A 16500-nucleotide genomic window follows, 5' to 3' on the forward strand; every position below is an offset into this window, starting at 1 on the left:
AGCCAAGCAATGCCTTATTTTTCTTCTGCAGCACTACTTCTTCTACTGCCACTACTAATACTACTATTATTGTTATTATTATTATTATTATATTAATTATTATTATTATTATGTAATGAAAATTCTTCTATTACTTCTACTTCTATTACTATTACTATTACTGATATTATACTGCTACTACTACTACTACTACTACTACTAATAATAATAATAATAATAATGATAATAATAATAATAAAGTTAAAATACTTCTATGACTGCTTCTACTACTATTACAACAACAACTACTACTACTAATAATAATAATAATTATTATTATTATAATAATTATAATAATAATAATAATGATAATAATATCTATATCTCTAATATAATGATGACAATAATATGAATGCAACTTCTACAAATAATAATAATAATAATTGCTACATTTTATTGCTAAACAACAATACTACTACGACTACTACTACTACTACTACTACTACTACTTATAATAATAATAATAATAATAATAATAATGATCGCTTCTGAGATTTTCCACTTCATAATCCGTCCAAATGAGCATAGTAGTCAGCTGGGAAAGATTAAATCGAAAGCCCACAATCTTTTGGACGAGATCCTATGTGGACTTTTGAATCAGGAGCAATGAAATGAAGCGATTCTGGCAATTCCACAAATTCCTAAATAAGGATTCACCAATGTCTGGTGAAGTGTCTATTTTCCTGTTAGGTGGATTTAGGCGCAGCTGGCTTATAATTCAGTTGTGTGGCGATGAGAGAAAAATGACATTGGGGTGTATTTAAATGCAGAAAGACGGTGTTGTGATCGCAAAGTGAGATCGATTGTGGTGGTGTTTTAGTGCCATGGGGGGTTTCATTGTGCATGTCATCAATTAGATTTAAAACCTGTTATGTTTCTGCTTCATTTCTCAAAACCTATGCATTTCACTTCTCTTGTGGCAAAGTTTGCCTCCATTTTTAAGCATTTTTCACATTTAAAAGCCGAGCTGCAGTGGGACACCTCGGGGTGACCCCCTGGATAACAAAGCCCACTACTAGTCACTGTCTGGGGACCTTTTATTCGGCTCTTTTTATACCGGCCCTTTCGAACTGGACACGTTTTGTTGTCCGGCCTTTGAGCGGCCACAAGGCCAAATATGGGCCCGGCGTCCCTCAATATGGGCCAGATTAATTTTTCAGCTCGGCCATCTGTGTGGGGCAGAAGTCAGTCAGAGGAAAGTCATAAATCTACAGTCCGGCCTTTCAATGGATGGAGGGGAGGAGGGGAAGACAGAGCAAGAAAGAAAGCCTGCGGAGACAGACAGGCACTGGCAGACAGGCTGGGAAAATCTAAAACATATAGGTGTAACAAACTGAAGTGATTTCTAAGTTGATCTAACGACTCGCATGCAACGTTGGCCATGAAAACGTACGATCATCATGCCAATAGAGCCCTTTCAATGGAATTGAAATTGAAATTAAATTATATATATATATATGTCTGTCTGTCTATATATATATACTGTATACATACAATATATGTTGCCAGATACATATAAATATATATAGAGATAGATCGATAGACAGACAGACAGACAGACAGACAGACAGACAGACAGACAGAGATAGATAGATAGATAGATAGATAGATAGATAGATAGATAGATAGATAGATAGATAGATAGATAGATAGATAGATAGATAGATAGATAGATAGATAGATAGATAGATAGATAGATAGATAGATAGATAGATAGATAGATAGATAGATAGATAGATGGATCAAATGGCAGGTTATAATTAAAGCTATAAATAAATGCCGGTAATAGCATTCGTTAATTTGACAAGCCCATGTCTTATTACTATGTCTATGCCTATTGGCACATCTCCCCGCAAAAGTAAATCATCCTCAACCATTACAAAAAAAAAAAAAAAAAAAAATTTTTTTTAAATCCCAATTCACACAACTCAAAAAAGACGGATCCGCAAAATGCCTCATTGGCCGGGGGCGGAGTCACGTGGTCCTGCGTGGCCCGTCGGTCTATTTGACAGCCGTGGGATGGCTCCGCGCCAGAGGGGGAGAAAGAGGGAGAGAGACGGCGAGAGAGAGAAAGAAAAATTAGTATTCTCCCGCAGCCAGCATCGCTATAAATCAATCATGGAGTCGTACGTGGTGAGCTGTAAATATGTTGAGCCGCAATTCCCTCCTTGCGAGGAGGAATACAGTCCTTTCGGTGACCAGGGGGGGTATTACGACCCCCAGGCCAGTGGCGGCGGTGGCGGTGATGGTTACGGAGGAGGGTACCAGAGCCCTCCGCCTCCTTACGCCCCACAACAAACCCACTACCAGCATCCTTCACAGGGCCAACACCAGCGGGGGGATGCCGGGGAGCGAACGGGGACGGTGCAGGGCGCGGCTCTCAGCTTCCCCGGCTTCAGGGAGCCCGGCGACCCGCCGGGGAAGGAGCGGCTCGCCGCGGGGGAGCAGCGCCAGGCCTGGGTGACCTCCCGGCAGCTCCAGGTGCAGAGGAAGGGGGGCTGCCAGGCTAAGGACAAGCCGCCCGTCGTCGTCTACCCGTGGATGAAAAAGGTCCACATCAACCAGGGTGAGATGAGAGCTGCTTTGTGGGGTTTTGTTTTTTTGGGGTTTTTTTCCCCCTTCTCCTCGTCCTTTTCTATTTGCCCATCTCTCGTTCACCGCCTTTCGTTTCTTTTCCCTCCATCATCTCCCTGCTCATCTAACGTGTTTTATCACCTTCTTTGTCCATTTGTGGAGCTTGGGTTTGAAGTTGTTGAGTTATTTATGAGCGCAGCGAGAGCCGAGGAGAATTACACCCTCCATAAACTTTTATGGCTTCGCCCGTGTGTGTGCGCGCGCGCGTGTGTGTGCGTGTGTGTGCGCGCGCATAAGTGTGTGTGTGTGTGTGTGTGTGTGCGCGCGTATGTGTGTGTGTGTGTGTGCGTGCGTGCGTGCGTGCGTGTCCTCCTAAACTATTAGGCCTAATCTCTGTGCACAAAAGAGTTTTAAATTTCGTTAAATGGATTTTCCCTGCTCAGTCGATCGCAATTCATTATTTACAATTAACAACCGTTATTATTGGATGAAAATATTCTGGATCTTTATTGGTCACGTGTAGCGAGACGACGAGGGTGAAACTCCAAGGGCTGCTCCAAACAAAACAAGGGAACAACAAAAGACGGAAGAATACACTGAATAAAAAAGGATAAAAGAAATAATACATACAATAACACAGAAAAATAGATACCAAAAATACATTTAAAAAGGGAAAATATTTTTTTATTAACTGTTAATATTGACTCAGAATATGGGGCGCCAACGTGTTTTTTGCAGTAATCCTAAAAGTCATTATTTATCTGGTCTTCATCCCCAGTTAGTCTCACGCAATTCATGCAATTCATTATTTACCTTAAAAAATAAAAATAAAAAATAAAAAACAACAGCAATGATTGACCTCAAACGATGAAATATGTGAAATGGGCCCCTCGGTGTGTATTTTGGTCCGCGTGTATGTATTTTTTTGGTTTATTTTTTTTTTCCAGTGCCACTAACTTTATTATCGACCGATGCTCTTGATCCCCCCCCCCCCCCCCCCCCCCCCAGTGAACCCCAACCACACGGGCCCGGAGCCCAAGCGGCTGCGCACGGCCTACACGCGCCAGCAGGTGCTGGAGCTGGAGAAGGAGTTCCACTTCAGCCGCTACCTCACGCGCCGCCGCAGGGTGGAGGTGGCGCACGCGCTCAGCCTGTCCGAGCGCCAGGTGAAGGTGTGGTTCCAGAACCGGCGCATGCGCTGGAAGAAGGACAACAAGCTGCCCAACACCAAAGGGAAGAGCAAAGCGCCCAAATCCACCGAGAGCAGCAGCAGCAGCAGCAACAACAGCAACAACATCAGCAGCAGCAGCAGCAGCAGCAACAGCAACGACGACGTCGACAGCGACGGCGGGAACGCGGCGACGGTCTGAACGGGGTTCGGGTGTCGGCGTGTTTCCATGGCGACCGTGTTGTTTCGTGAAACGCGTGGGCGCAGAGGGGAAAAAGTCGCCCTCCCCCCCCCCCCCCCCGCCGCGAGAGTATTTGATTTCGCTTGTGAAAACCGAAATGTCGCCGATAGGGGTTCTTCAGCTTTCGAAACTTAGGGATGGAGGATATGTTTCAGGTGAGAAAACAAAACTTTGCAAATGAATGCAACATTTTGAATTGGTACAAATGACTCCAATCTATTTTTCTTTCAGTGAATGGATGTGTAATTTGTTTATATATATATATATATATATATATATATATATATATATATATATATATATATATATATATATATATATATATATATATATATATATATATTGTTTATGCTGCAGTCAACATTTACCATGTTGCCCGTTTTTTACAGACTTGCCAAATTCCAGAGGAAAGTAACGGTTGAAATTAAAAACAGGGTTGTTGTTTTTTTTTAGTTTTTTTTTTTATCTCTACAGGGTACACAAAACAGGGTTTTATTTGAGTGCAAATTATGAAGAAATATATTTATATGCACACCAAGGCATTGCTCTCCGTTTCCAGGGTAGACAGGGTGGCCTATGGGATTTATGGGTTATAACAGCTATGTGTCCCGAATAGTATTTGTTCCCGGAGTAGCTGCAGTTTCGAGAATAGTCCAAGAGCCACTTTATAATGATATTACAGAATATACAGTCCACTAGCAAAGAACTTTTAAATATATAATTATTGAGACTCGCTGTTTTTTTTCCTTTTCCTACAGTTGATCGTTCCAAAAATGTTGTCATAATAAGAAGAATGTCGTGCAAAATACGCACATTTTCCCAGCTTTTTTTGTCTTGATTTAAAGATCGGTGTGGAATTGTTTCTACGCTAAGATATTCTTCAAATAATACAAGTAACACAAATAACACACACACACACACACACACACACACACACACACACACACACACACACACACACACACACACACACGCCCGCACACGCACTACACACACGCACACAAAACCCCACGTAAATAGCGTAATATGGGCCAAATCAGAAATGTGAGTATTTTGCAGTAGCGCTTAATCAAGCCAAATCATCTCAGGGTTACAGGGTTTAAAATGTATTTTACAAATGTTTGAAGTAATGATCTGGAGTTGCGTTCGGGTTTTTGCTTCGGGGTTGACGTGCTATTATTATCACTAAGCCATAGTACTTATTTTATCTTTGTGTATTTCATGCTTTCTCGTAATTATTATTATTATTAATCGTATTTTGTTATACGTGATCTTTTGTAATGAAATTGTTTAAGGCGTGTATTTCATGTTAAATTTTGTAAAAGAAATTAAATAAAACACAAATAAAAAATAACGAATTCTACGAATAGCCTACGGCTCAATAAATGCAAGGACATTGGACGTTTGGAATATTCCCCTGTTTCCAGCCTTTTATACTTGAAATGTGTAATCACTTGTCCATGCGATCATAATGCCTTTTCTTGTTTCTCCGAAATTAGATTAAATTCTTTACGATATCCCGAACGACCAAACTCGAACGTAGATTCAAAGGAATGGATTCGGGGCGGGGGGTGACGTCACCCAGTCCCTGATTTATGACGTGAGGAAGTACACGGCAGCTTACAGATCTGGCTTCAGTGCTTCTGCGGGGGAACCACTCCGTCATAACTGTCTCTCTGGATCCCATCTGCGTGATGGTTCAATCCCAGACACATTCTTTTCAAACCACCGGGTAACCGCAGTCGGAGACGGGCAATGATTCAATATTAAATGAATGCGGTCAAATAAGGGAGTGGCGCGGGGCGCCGCGTTTTAAATGAGCGAACGAACAGCTTCCCCTCTGCGCCGTGGGCACCCACGGATACCACGGAAGCACATGGCTCCAATTGCGCGAGAGAGGAAACCCATTTAGGATGACCTATTTCCACGTGTAGTCGGTGATCAGTTTCACCACCAGCGTTGGTTGGTTGCCAAGTGGATTATTTCGGTGGTTATCGAAAGAATTTTTTTTTTTTTTCTTATGAGCTGCGTGGATGGAAACGACGCCAGCAGTGTCTATTTTTTTTTTTTGTATTATTGTTCACGTATACATTCATGTGTGTGGGCGGTGGGCGGTGGCTAATGGCTGTTAATTGCCGCTTTCCGGTGGAGATATTTCTGAACCGCAGACAGCGACAGATACGCCTACACCTCGATCTGAAGCAACGACACAGAGGCACCGGACGTTTTTCCCTCTCCGGTGCCACGTGTCCCGACGCCAAGTCATTCAAACGGTTTCAGACGAAAATGGAATATCTCACGCCTCGGGGTTTTTCATTCTAGAGGAATGAAATAGTGGCCGACGACGACACAAGTGTATGGGCATTCAAAATAAAGGTCACTGTTGTCAACGTAGACTCATGTATTTGATTGTTTTTATACTATGGTGTATGCTGACGTATGGTAATGGGTACAGGCAGTGGTGGCGTACGATTTCACTGAAGCGGGAGTACGAATACCTTCACATAAAATGATTATAGGATCACTGAAAGTGAAACCACCACCTGGACTTTTCCACCGAGCCTGAATTATATACGCGCCGAGCCGATAATGCAGCAAGCACAAGGTTCTCATACGTATCACAATTATAATTTACGCAATAATACTATGGCTCCAAATATATACAAGTATACACAAATACAAACCCGGGTTACAGGGGAAACAGAGAGTGTTACACAGTTTCAAAACATTTCTGAGGGACCTTATCACTTAAAGGTAAGGGCGTTTTTGGGGGGTGCCATGAACCTTTGGATTCGATTCTATTTTTTACTTGCCTGGGCAGTAGATTTGTTTTCTCGACTACAAGCGATGTATTTTGAGATCCGATCATCATACGATGCCTTTTAATTTTTTTTACTAAATGCTATTTGGGGAACCTCCGCATTAACAGGCGCCGAGAGGGAAGTTCGAGGGCGAGGAGCGAGCGTACGGACCGGTGGTATTACGCATGCGCCCTTCCGAGTGGTCCGCACCGGCGACGGAGGGCGGCGGCCGACGCGTCGCGTTCGGAAGAGGCTCCCGGCGCCGCGCCGAGGCGCATGTCGCGGCGATCTATGTCGTTAAACGAGAAGGTGAAAGTCGTCTAAGGACACAGAACGTTAACGTCACCTGAGAGCTTGGTCCGGATCGCCCCCTTGCGCCATCAGCCGCAACTTCCCTTTCCGTGGGACTCTTGCGCCACCTGTTGTAAAATGAAACAAGTTCATCTTCGTTTTAATCTCAACGTTTGTATCCTTGTAGCTCTTGAAATGAATTGGGGTTTTTTTTTATAATCCAACTTTGTATCTTTTATTTTCAGAGTTGCATCTTCATCTTTTTTTAACTTAATTGTATCTATCTATCTATCTATCTATCTATCTATCTATCTATCTATCTATCTATCTATCTATCTATCTATCTATCTATCTATCTATCTATCTATCTATCTATCTATCTATCTGTCTATCTATCTATCTATCTATCTATCTATCTATCTGTCTATCTATCTATCTATCTATCTATCTGTCTATCTATCTGATAACTTATATGAATCTACTTTCCATGCATTGTCACCTAATCCTACATATCGCTAGTTTGCATTATTATTGTTATTTCTGGGATTTATTTTTTATTTTCAATCTTCTCAGCGTTTTTTGGGGTCAAAATTGTCTTGATCGAAAAACATTCCCAGTACGCACAGACGTGGATGAGGTCTCGTTCAAACCGGGACGTTTCGGGCGTCTTGTCTTTTGAGTTTGATCAATATCGATGCACATTTGGAACAGAAATTGGTGAAAAGCTGTCGTATGGTTTTCCGGAAGTAGAAGAATGCTGAGACGATTTGATTAGTTTCAGGAGTGGGCCGCTTAGTGACATCATCATCCAAAGTTATATAAGTCCAAGTGTCGTCTTTCAGAACTCATTGGCATTTTGCACTGTGTGGACCACATAGCGGTGGCTCCTGTCATGGATTCGCTGTACTCACAGATAAGAAACACCATAATAGACGAAGCTGCCATAACGACTAAACTGGACCCTGTTGTTATTGTTAGGATTTTTATTTATTTCAATTAAAGAATTGGGAATTTTTTAATTTGTGTCATTAGAAAAACATGTGTTTTACATAACATCCACATAATGTAGTAGCTGCCAGTGTATGACCCGAGTCGCATGAGACATGACAAAGTATCATCACCCTGGATGGCGACTGGCCTACAGTGAGGGGAGATCAGAGTGGATCACCATTACAGCTGTACGGACCTCGTATCGCATTCTAAATAACTGACGCTGAGACGTCATATATCAGCCTCTGAGAGTAGACTTGTATTACCACAAGCATCACGGTGAGTTATACCAATGACAAACCCTGATTTACAGCCAACAAGCAGACCGCTGCTTTTTGTTACTTGTGCTGCACTTCACAGAACCAGGAAAATTGTAATGCGTACCTAAAACGATCAAACTGGACCCCGTGTATTGCTGCCTGCAGCCATATTTATTATTATTTTTATTATTTTTATTAGGGGTCCAGCCCACAGGGCTATTGTTATTGTTCAGATTTGTATTATTATTATTCTCCTTGGGCGGCTCCTTCTTGGGCTAAACGTGTCTGGAACACGACAACTTCTGGACCGACGGACATGGTTTATTATTATTATTGTTACTGTTGATATTGTTGTTGTTGTTGTTGTTGTTGTTGTTGTTATTATTATTATTATTATCATCTGCACTCTGATTTTCCCCTGCCTCTCTCCCATCTCTCTCTCTGGCACCAGTGGAGGGTTGTACCCCGTCCCCAAATTCAGGCTTTGGACTGATCTTATTTTTTATCTTATCTTAAAAACCGTCAAGCTGTACATTTCTCGGTGAAGTGCTTTCGTTGTGGAGTGTCAAGGCGGATAATTGCTGGAAAAAAAAAACAAAAAACGAAGACGGGGGTTATTAGAGCTGGACAAATAAAAACAAAACAACGAGTTTCGTATTTAAAAAAAAAAACAAAAAAACAAACGGTCACTGTTTCTTGTTCCGTCACCTGGGAAACTGAACGCGGGCGTAAAGCGGAAGCGAAGACCCGGAACCCTTGTTCCCACACGGAACAAACAACGCGACGGACCGACCGAGCCTTCGCTCAGTAGCCGCTTGTCCTTATCCTTAACCTTGTTTTGGAAAACCCCATCGTCCTTCTATTTGATTAGATTTTTTTTAAACATTTTTTTTTTTTTAATAGTTTGAGATCATATACGTCGGCGCCATGTCGCTCGCTGCGGAGGCATTTGTGTCCCAGATGGCAGGTAGATGATCCGCTTTAAACTGGGTGTTTAGGGAGCTGGTATTGGCTAAGGTTGTTGTCAGAGAAAATATGCTTTATTATTTTGAGGCAACTCCTATCCTATTAATGATTTCCCACGTATCTCCATGCTATTCCATGTATTATGCCATATGCCAATCCATATATTCCCGCATAGTATCCCATTTATATGTCCCTATATTATTCCATCATTCCATGTCACATCAAGATTCAAGAGGTTTTATTCATGGCTGTAATCTCTGTTCTTTCCCCTCCTGACAGCTGCTGAGCCCTGGCCAGAAAGTGCCACCCTTTACCAACCACTGAGGGGTATGTGTGTGTGTGTGTGTGTGTGTGTGTGTGTGTGTGTGTGTGTGTGTGTGTGTGTGTGTGTGTGTGTGTGTGTGGGTGGCCTGTCACCATCATTAAATGTCATTGAATCATTAAATGATTCATTGCCGTACAAATAATTTCAATGAACAGTTTCATTGTCTCTTCTTTTTTGTTCATGTTATGCCACTATCATAGCACAGTATATGCTTCTAATTGTGCTAAACAGGACGCATCTACTTTATGAAGAAGATACATTTATTAACATTGAACACTGGAACCTAAAATTCAGGTCGATGGTTGATATACCTGAACCTAACACATGGAAATGCACCAGTTTACAGGGCTCAACAATAACTGTTGAATAGTTCCGCCGGGCAACCAGATTGGGGCCATCTTGCGTGGCCCTGTTACTTTCTATCATTGAGTGATCGATTAGATCGATCATGCGTAGTTGCCAACTTTGCACCAACTTCCAGAACTTAGTGTGGGGTCCTGATTCACATTGTAATTATTGCCACATTGCCAACATTGGTTTAAAATGTCCCTTGAATTTGGGTGGCTACATAACAATTTTACAGAATGATCACAGCCAGCTCAAATATTTGCGATCAGGGGTTGATGCAATGATTGTGACAGCTCTATGTGTTTTGTCACTGTGAAAAACAAAGGTGAAATTGTTTTGTCTAGAGAGCAACCACCCAAATTATACGAGTAAATGTTTTATGACTGAAGAAACGATTGACAAACAATGTTTGTTATGTTTGTGTTCCTCAGAGGATCAAATTTTGCTGTCTGATTGTGCCTCATCCCTGGCAGTTCAGGTAAGAGTGTGCGTGTGTGTACCTCTTGTACCACTCAGTGTCTTGCACTCCATGTTCTGTCTGTGTACGCTGATTCAGTTATAATCATCCCACACCTCCACTTTGCAGGCCTACCTGAGAATGTGCGGCTTACCGGTGCATGTGGATTGCAGAGCGAATGCAGAGTATATGTCACCTTCTGGTAAGTCGGCACAATGGGCCTCACTCACAAAACTTCTTAAATACTTCCTACTTTTGTTCTTTGGAATAACCTCAACAAGCTTTAACATCCATAGAAATTCCCCTTTGGTTTGTTGGAAAATCACTTCTTAACACGATTTTGTTTCTCTCTATCTATCTATCTATCTGTCTGTCTGTCTGTCCGTCTATCTATCTGCCTATCTATCAGGAAAGGTTCCATTCGTCCATGTTGGGAACCAGGTCGTGTCTGAACTGGGACCTATTGTCCAGTTCACTAAGGCAAAGGTAACACAGTCAGTCAGAGAGTTTGTTTGGCCCAAGCTTGTTGATATCCTTAAAATATTTCTAAAACATGAATTAAAAATGTTGACTTTATATTATCCAATTTATCACCCAATCTAAAATACCATCCACAATTATAGCCATCCTTGAGACAGAGTGATAGTTATTCGGGCTGCTGTTCTCTCAGCGCCACATTGAGGGGGATTTATAAAACTTTTCCTTCTCCAAGGTTGTCTGCTCCGTCGTCAACCAGAACATTTTTTCACAATAGAATTTAAAGATCATTTCTGTGCCTCTCGCTCCGCAGGGCCATTCTCTCAGCGACGGTTTGGATGACCTTCAGAGAGCCGAAATGAAAGCTTACATGGAACTGGTCAACAACCAGCTGCTTACTGCTGAGGTGAGCCTGCTTTCTGATCTCTCTCTCTCACACACACACACACACACACACACACACACACACACACACACACACACACACACACACACACACACACAGACTCAGAACACAACTTGCTTCTTCCCAATAATGTCTATGCAAACGCTGAATGCGTAACGTTTTTACCAGTAATAACTCCTGTCTTTGTTACAGTTGTACATCCAGTGGTGTGATGACGCTACAGCTACTGAGGTCAGACCAGCAGCTGTGTGTTTGTGTTTGCAAGTCCTTGTGTCTGTATTACATGTGTATTACACCGATGGAAATTATTGCTTATCCGCGATCAACTTTGTGATGTGTTGAAATCATCACCGATATTGGATTGTACCCCCCCCCATAGCCTGTTGTGTGCGTGCTGTGTGTATCTTCATGCTATATCGTCGACCTATCTCCGTGTCTAATCTGTATAGACCTTCCACCTTAGATACAGCAGTAATCATTTACATCCACTTAAGTGACTGTGTGTGTGTGTGTGTGTGTGTGTGTGTGTGTGTGTGTGTGTGTGTGTGTGTGTGTGTGTGCGTGTGCGCGCGTGTGTGTGTGTGTGTGAAAAACGGATATGCAAACGTGTGTGTGTGTGTCTTTGTGTGTGCGCGCTGTGAAGATCTCTCGTCCCAGGTACAGCAGTCCATACTCCTGGCCTCTGAACCACATCCTGGCGTATCAGAAGCAGTGGGACGTCCGCAGGAAGATGAACGCCATAGGTTGGGGGAGTAAGACCCTAGAGCAGGTCCGTCAACCTTATTCATATACCTAATTGTTAATGTTGTTTTTGATTGCTACCTTTCTTTCAGACTTTTTATTTGTGCTTGAAATTTCTCCAGATTTGGCTGTTGAAACATTAAAAGCCCATTTTTTATGTAGTCTATTTTGGTCATATATAATAATATTAAAATAATAATATTTGGTCATATACAAGTTAGCAGTTTTATATTTTATTGGAGCTTGCAAAAACAAGACGCTAATGAGGTCAGGTCTGTTATTTTTGACCACAGAAGCTTTTATTCTGGAAGTCAGTGACAAAACATTACTGGAAAATAAACATTGCGTGAAGCTGCTTTTGTGTTTTTAGAAGGGTGGATATTCCTTCAAATACAAAACATGAATTAAGATAGTCTCAGATGAATGGTCATCAGGGTGTCCAGCTCCTTAAAAAGTCTTTCATTCAGTTTTACATACTGTATATTAGGCCTTAAGAGTAATTAAATAGACAGTCCTAGATTTTAATCCATGAGGTATTCATACTGACATAACTTAAACATTTTGTCAGATTTCATATAGATAGATAGATAGATAGATAGATAGATAGATAGATAGATAGATATACAGACGTCCACAAATTTGTTGTTACCCTTACAGCTCATTGAAACAATGCTTCATTCCTCCTGAAAAGTGATGAAATTACCACGCCTTTGGTGTGTCATAGAGTAAATCAAAGAAACTGTTGAAAAGAGATCAATTATTCCTAACGAGATCAATTATATTCTAAAATGGCTTGGACAGATTTGTTGTTTCCCCTTAGAAAAGATTATAAATAATTGGATTATAGTGATATTTCAAACTAACTGTTTCCTTTAATTGGTATCACACATGTCTTCAATCTTATAATCAGTCATTCAGCCTATTTCAATGGAGAAAAGTATTCACTCTGCTGTTTGGTGTCATTGTGTGCACCACACTGAACATGGACCAGAGAAAACAAAGGAGAGAGTTGTCGGACGAGATCAGAATGAAAATGATAGACAAGCATGTTAAAGGTAAAGGCTATAAGACCATCTCCAAGCAGCTTGATGTTCCTGTGACTACAGTTGCAAATATTATTAAGAAGTTTAAGGTCCATGGGACTGTAGCCAAGAGGTCCCAAGAGGAAAATCGATCCTGAATTGAACAGAAGGAAAGTGCGAACGGTAGGAAAAGAGCCAAGGACAACTTCCAAAGAGGTACAAGCTGAACTCAAAGGTCAAGGTACATCAAGGTCAAGGGACATCAGTGTCTAATCGCACCATCCGTCGCTTTTTGAGTGACAGTGGGCTCCATGGAAGAAGACCCAGGAGGACTCCACTTTTAAAAGAAAAACATAAAAAAGCCTGGGACTGGAATTTGCTAAAACTCATATTGACAAGCCACAATGCTTCTGGGAGAATGTCCTTTGGACAGATGAGTTAAAACTGGAGCTGTTTGGCAGGTCACATCAGCTCTATGTTCACAGATGAAAAAATTAAGCTTTCAAAGAAAAGAACAGAATACCTACTGTGAAACATGGAGGAGGCTTGGTTATGTTTTGGGGCTGCTCTGCTGCGTCTGGAACAGGGTGCCTTGAATCTGTGCAAGGCACAAGAAGAAGAACAATCTTTAATCGTCACACAGCACACCACACTACAACACATGCTTTGGATGGTGGCTGGTGAAATGAGGCCTCTGCGTTTCACCCATCCTGGCTTGTCCTTCCTCCGGGGGCACAGCCAGGAGCAGTGGGCAGCATACGTTGACGCACCCGGGGGCCTGGTGATGAGTGTCCATCGCTGGTCAGACGATGATGTGTGCATGTTTTTGGTGGGGGTCCTTACTGACGTGAGGTGGAGGAAACCCCATGCGAGCACCACACAGAAAGGCTCCTATTTGGGAGATAACCCGCCCGGAGCACGGTGCCAACAGCGCCCCAGGCGGGAATCGAACCCAGGACCTTCTTGCTGTGAGGCAGCAGTGCAATCTCAAAACTATCAAGGCATTCTGGAGCGAAACGTACTGCCCAGTGTCAGAAAGCTCTGTCACAGTCGCAGGTCATGGGTCCTCCAACAGGATAATGACCCAAAACACACAGCTTAAAGCAGCCAAGAATGGATGAGAACAAAACATTGGACTATGCTGAAGTGGCCTCCTATGAGCCCTGATCTGAATCCTATCGAACATCTATGGAAAGAGCTGAGACATGCAGTCTGGAGAAGGCACCCTGCACACCTGAGGCAGCTTGCTCAGGAGGAGTGGGCCAAACTACCTGTTGACAGGTGCACAGGTCTCATTGAGAGCTACAGAAATCGCTTGATTTCAGCGATTGCCTCTAAAGGTTGTGCAACAAAATATTAGGTTACGGGTCGCATCATTTTTGTCCATGCCATTTTCATTTGTTTTATTACGTAAAATATTCAGTCTTTATTCGATTCTGTCTTTATTCGATTAAAAAAGGAATAAACAATGATGGATGCCAATTACTTTTGAGAGTTTCAAGTTATTCCAGAGAAAATTGTGGGTTCTTCTTTTTTCGTTGAAGGGTACCGACAAATTTGTAATTTCATTATAATTTGTTTTTAAAAAATAGTCATTTTAACCCTGTAATATCCGTAGACACCCATTTACAGTTTAGCGGTCACAGAATGGAGTGATATTATTTTATTGTATTTTTATTATTATACTTGATGTATGTATTAGGACGTGCACTCTGCTGTGTTCCAGGTGTATGAGGACGTGAGCCAGTGCTGCCAGGCGCTCTCCCAGAGGCTGGGAACTCAGCCCTACTTCTTCAACAAACTGTATGGACCCTGCTCTCTCTCTCTCTCTCTCTCTCTCTCTCTCTCTCTCTCTCTCTCTCTCTCTCTCTCTCTCTCTCTCTCTCTCTCTCTCTCTCTCTCTCTCTCTCTCTCTCTCTCTCTCTCTCTCTCTCTCTCTCTCTCTCTCTCTCTCTCTCTCTCTCTCTTCTCTCTCTCTCTCTCTCTCTCTCTCTCTCTCTCTCTCGCATTGCACGTTTCTCCTCTATCTTCATTTATTTAACCTCCACTTGACTAATTGGGACCAAATTTAAAACAAATATATAAATGGGAGTGAACAGTAAGAAGTGGATAAAAAAAAGTGGATGGCTATGAAAAGAAAAAGCCCTTTTTCGGTGATATAAGAGCCTTTATTTAATTTTTTTTAATTCGAGTTTTCCCGTCTCTCCATGTACTAGCCCCACTGAGTTGGACGCGCTGGTCTTCGGTCATCTGTTCACCATCCTGACCACCAGGCTGACCAGCACTGAGCTGGCCGAGAGGATTAAGAGCTACAGCAACCTGCTGTCCTTCTGCAGGCGCATCGAGCAGGCTTACTTCGAAGAGAAGAGCTCCTAGAGGGCCCCCGAAAGCGCCCGGCCCCGCACCCCCTCCCCCGACACACACACACACACACACACACACACACACACACACACACACACACACACACAAACCCTCTGGTATCGCTTTCTTTTTACATTCTGTCCATCCTTCTCTCATTCCCTCACGCTAGTGCTAGGAGCTTGGAAGGCAGAAGTCCTTGATGCTCACATCCGCAGGCCCAGTTCATATCGCAGCCCCCCCCCCCCCGCCTGTACATTGTTGCCATGCTGCAAGCAGAACTGAACAGGAAGTCAAATTCGGGACTTTAGACCATCAGGCACAGCACTCCAGAAATGAATGACGCGGTTCAGACCAGAGCGATCGACAGACGAAGGAGGTTTAGCCGCACGTGCCGCTTCTCCGCAGCCAACGCGTCCGGCAACGCAACACGGCTGTACTGCTGTGCGGCCGCCGCTGTACATATTTATTAAGGCGTCACCGCGTTCACACCGGCACTTAGAAATGCACGCACGTTCGTCCGCACCAAAAAAAAACTAACAAAAAAAAAAAAAACAACAACAAACACAAAACAATTCTTACATTGTCTGTTCTTGTTCTGACGGAAGCAGAACACTCCCTTTGCTTCAAGGCCGTCGAGACAGCGTGACCTGTTTCTTGGCAACGTCGCCGGTTTGGGGAAGACCGTGGAAAAACAGAATTCTGAACCGGTCGGTGTCGGCCACAAACCCACAGGAACGTAATGAACTTTCATGCGATGTGTTTTGCGTTGCGGTGCAAAGGCTTCCCGAAAACACCGATTTTCTCCTTGCTGATATGTAAAAGAACATGAACATAATGATATTGTGACTCGTTTTTTTTTTTCTACTGGTGTTTCATTTGTGTGAATGGAAAGTGCCTACTAAATAAAGTCCAGATTAAAATGCACTTTTTAAATGTATTAATTAAGCCCACAAATAGAATAATAAACTACGTCAAACACAAACAATTATGAGCTTACTAAGGTTACTAAGATTAAAAGTCGTCTTAATCA

The 16500-nt window shown here is 42.5% G+C and overlaps 2 protein-coding genes across 2 annotated transcripts; both read left to right on the forward strand.

Annotated features, from left to right (window-relative positions):
• Positions 1 to 2094: 2094 nt before the first annotated feature.
• Positions 2095 to 3983, forward strand: LOC307242061 (homeobox protein Hox-D4b-like; the record flags this gene model as incomplete). The annotated part of the gene is made up of 2 exons (XM_080016398.1): positions 2095 to 2605; positions 3622 to 3983. The coding sequence occupies exons 1-2, from the start codon at positions 2158 to 2160 to the stop codon at positions 3981 to 3983; spliced, it is 810 nt and encodes a 269-aa protein (XP_079872524.1). The 5' UTR covers positions 2095 to 2157.
• Positions 3984 to 9144: 5161 nt separating this feature from the next.
• Positions 9145 to 16032, forward strand: mtx2 (metaxin 2). Its single transcript, XM_080016983.1, has 10 exons — positions 9145 to 9331; positions 9610 to 9657; positions 10435 to 10481; positions 10590 to 10662; positions 10870 to 10946; positions 11251 to 11343; positions 11536 to 11574; positions 11987 to 12112; positions 14833 to 14909; positions 15323 to 16032. Exons 1-10 carry the CDS (start codon positions 9292 to 9294, stop codon positions 15480 to 15482), a joined length of 780 nt encoding a protein of 259 aa, XP_079873109.1. The 5' UTR covers positions 9145 to 9291; the 3' UTR covers positions 15483 to 16032.
• The last annotated feature ends 468 nt before the right edge of the window (positions 16033 to 16500 follow it).

This window comes from Zeus faber (genome assembly GCF_960531495.2).
Source record: "Zeus faber genome assembly, chromosome: 16".
Classification (NCBI taxonomy): domain Eukaryota; kingdom Metazoa; phylum Chordata; class Actinopteri; order Zeiformes; family Zeidae; genus Zeus; species Zeus faber.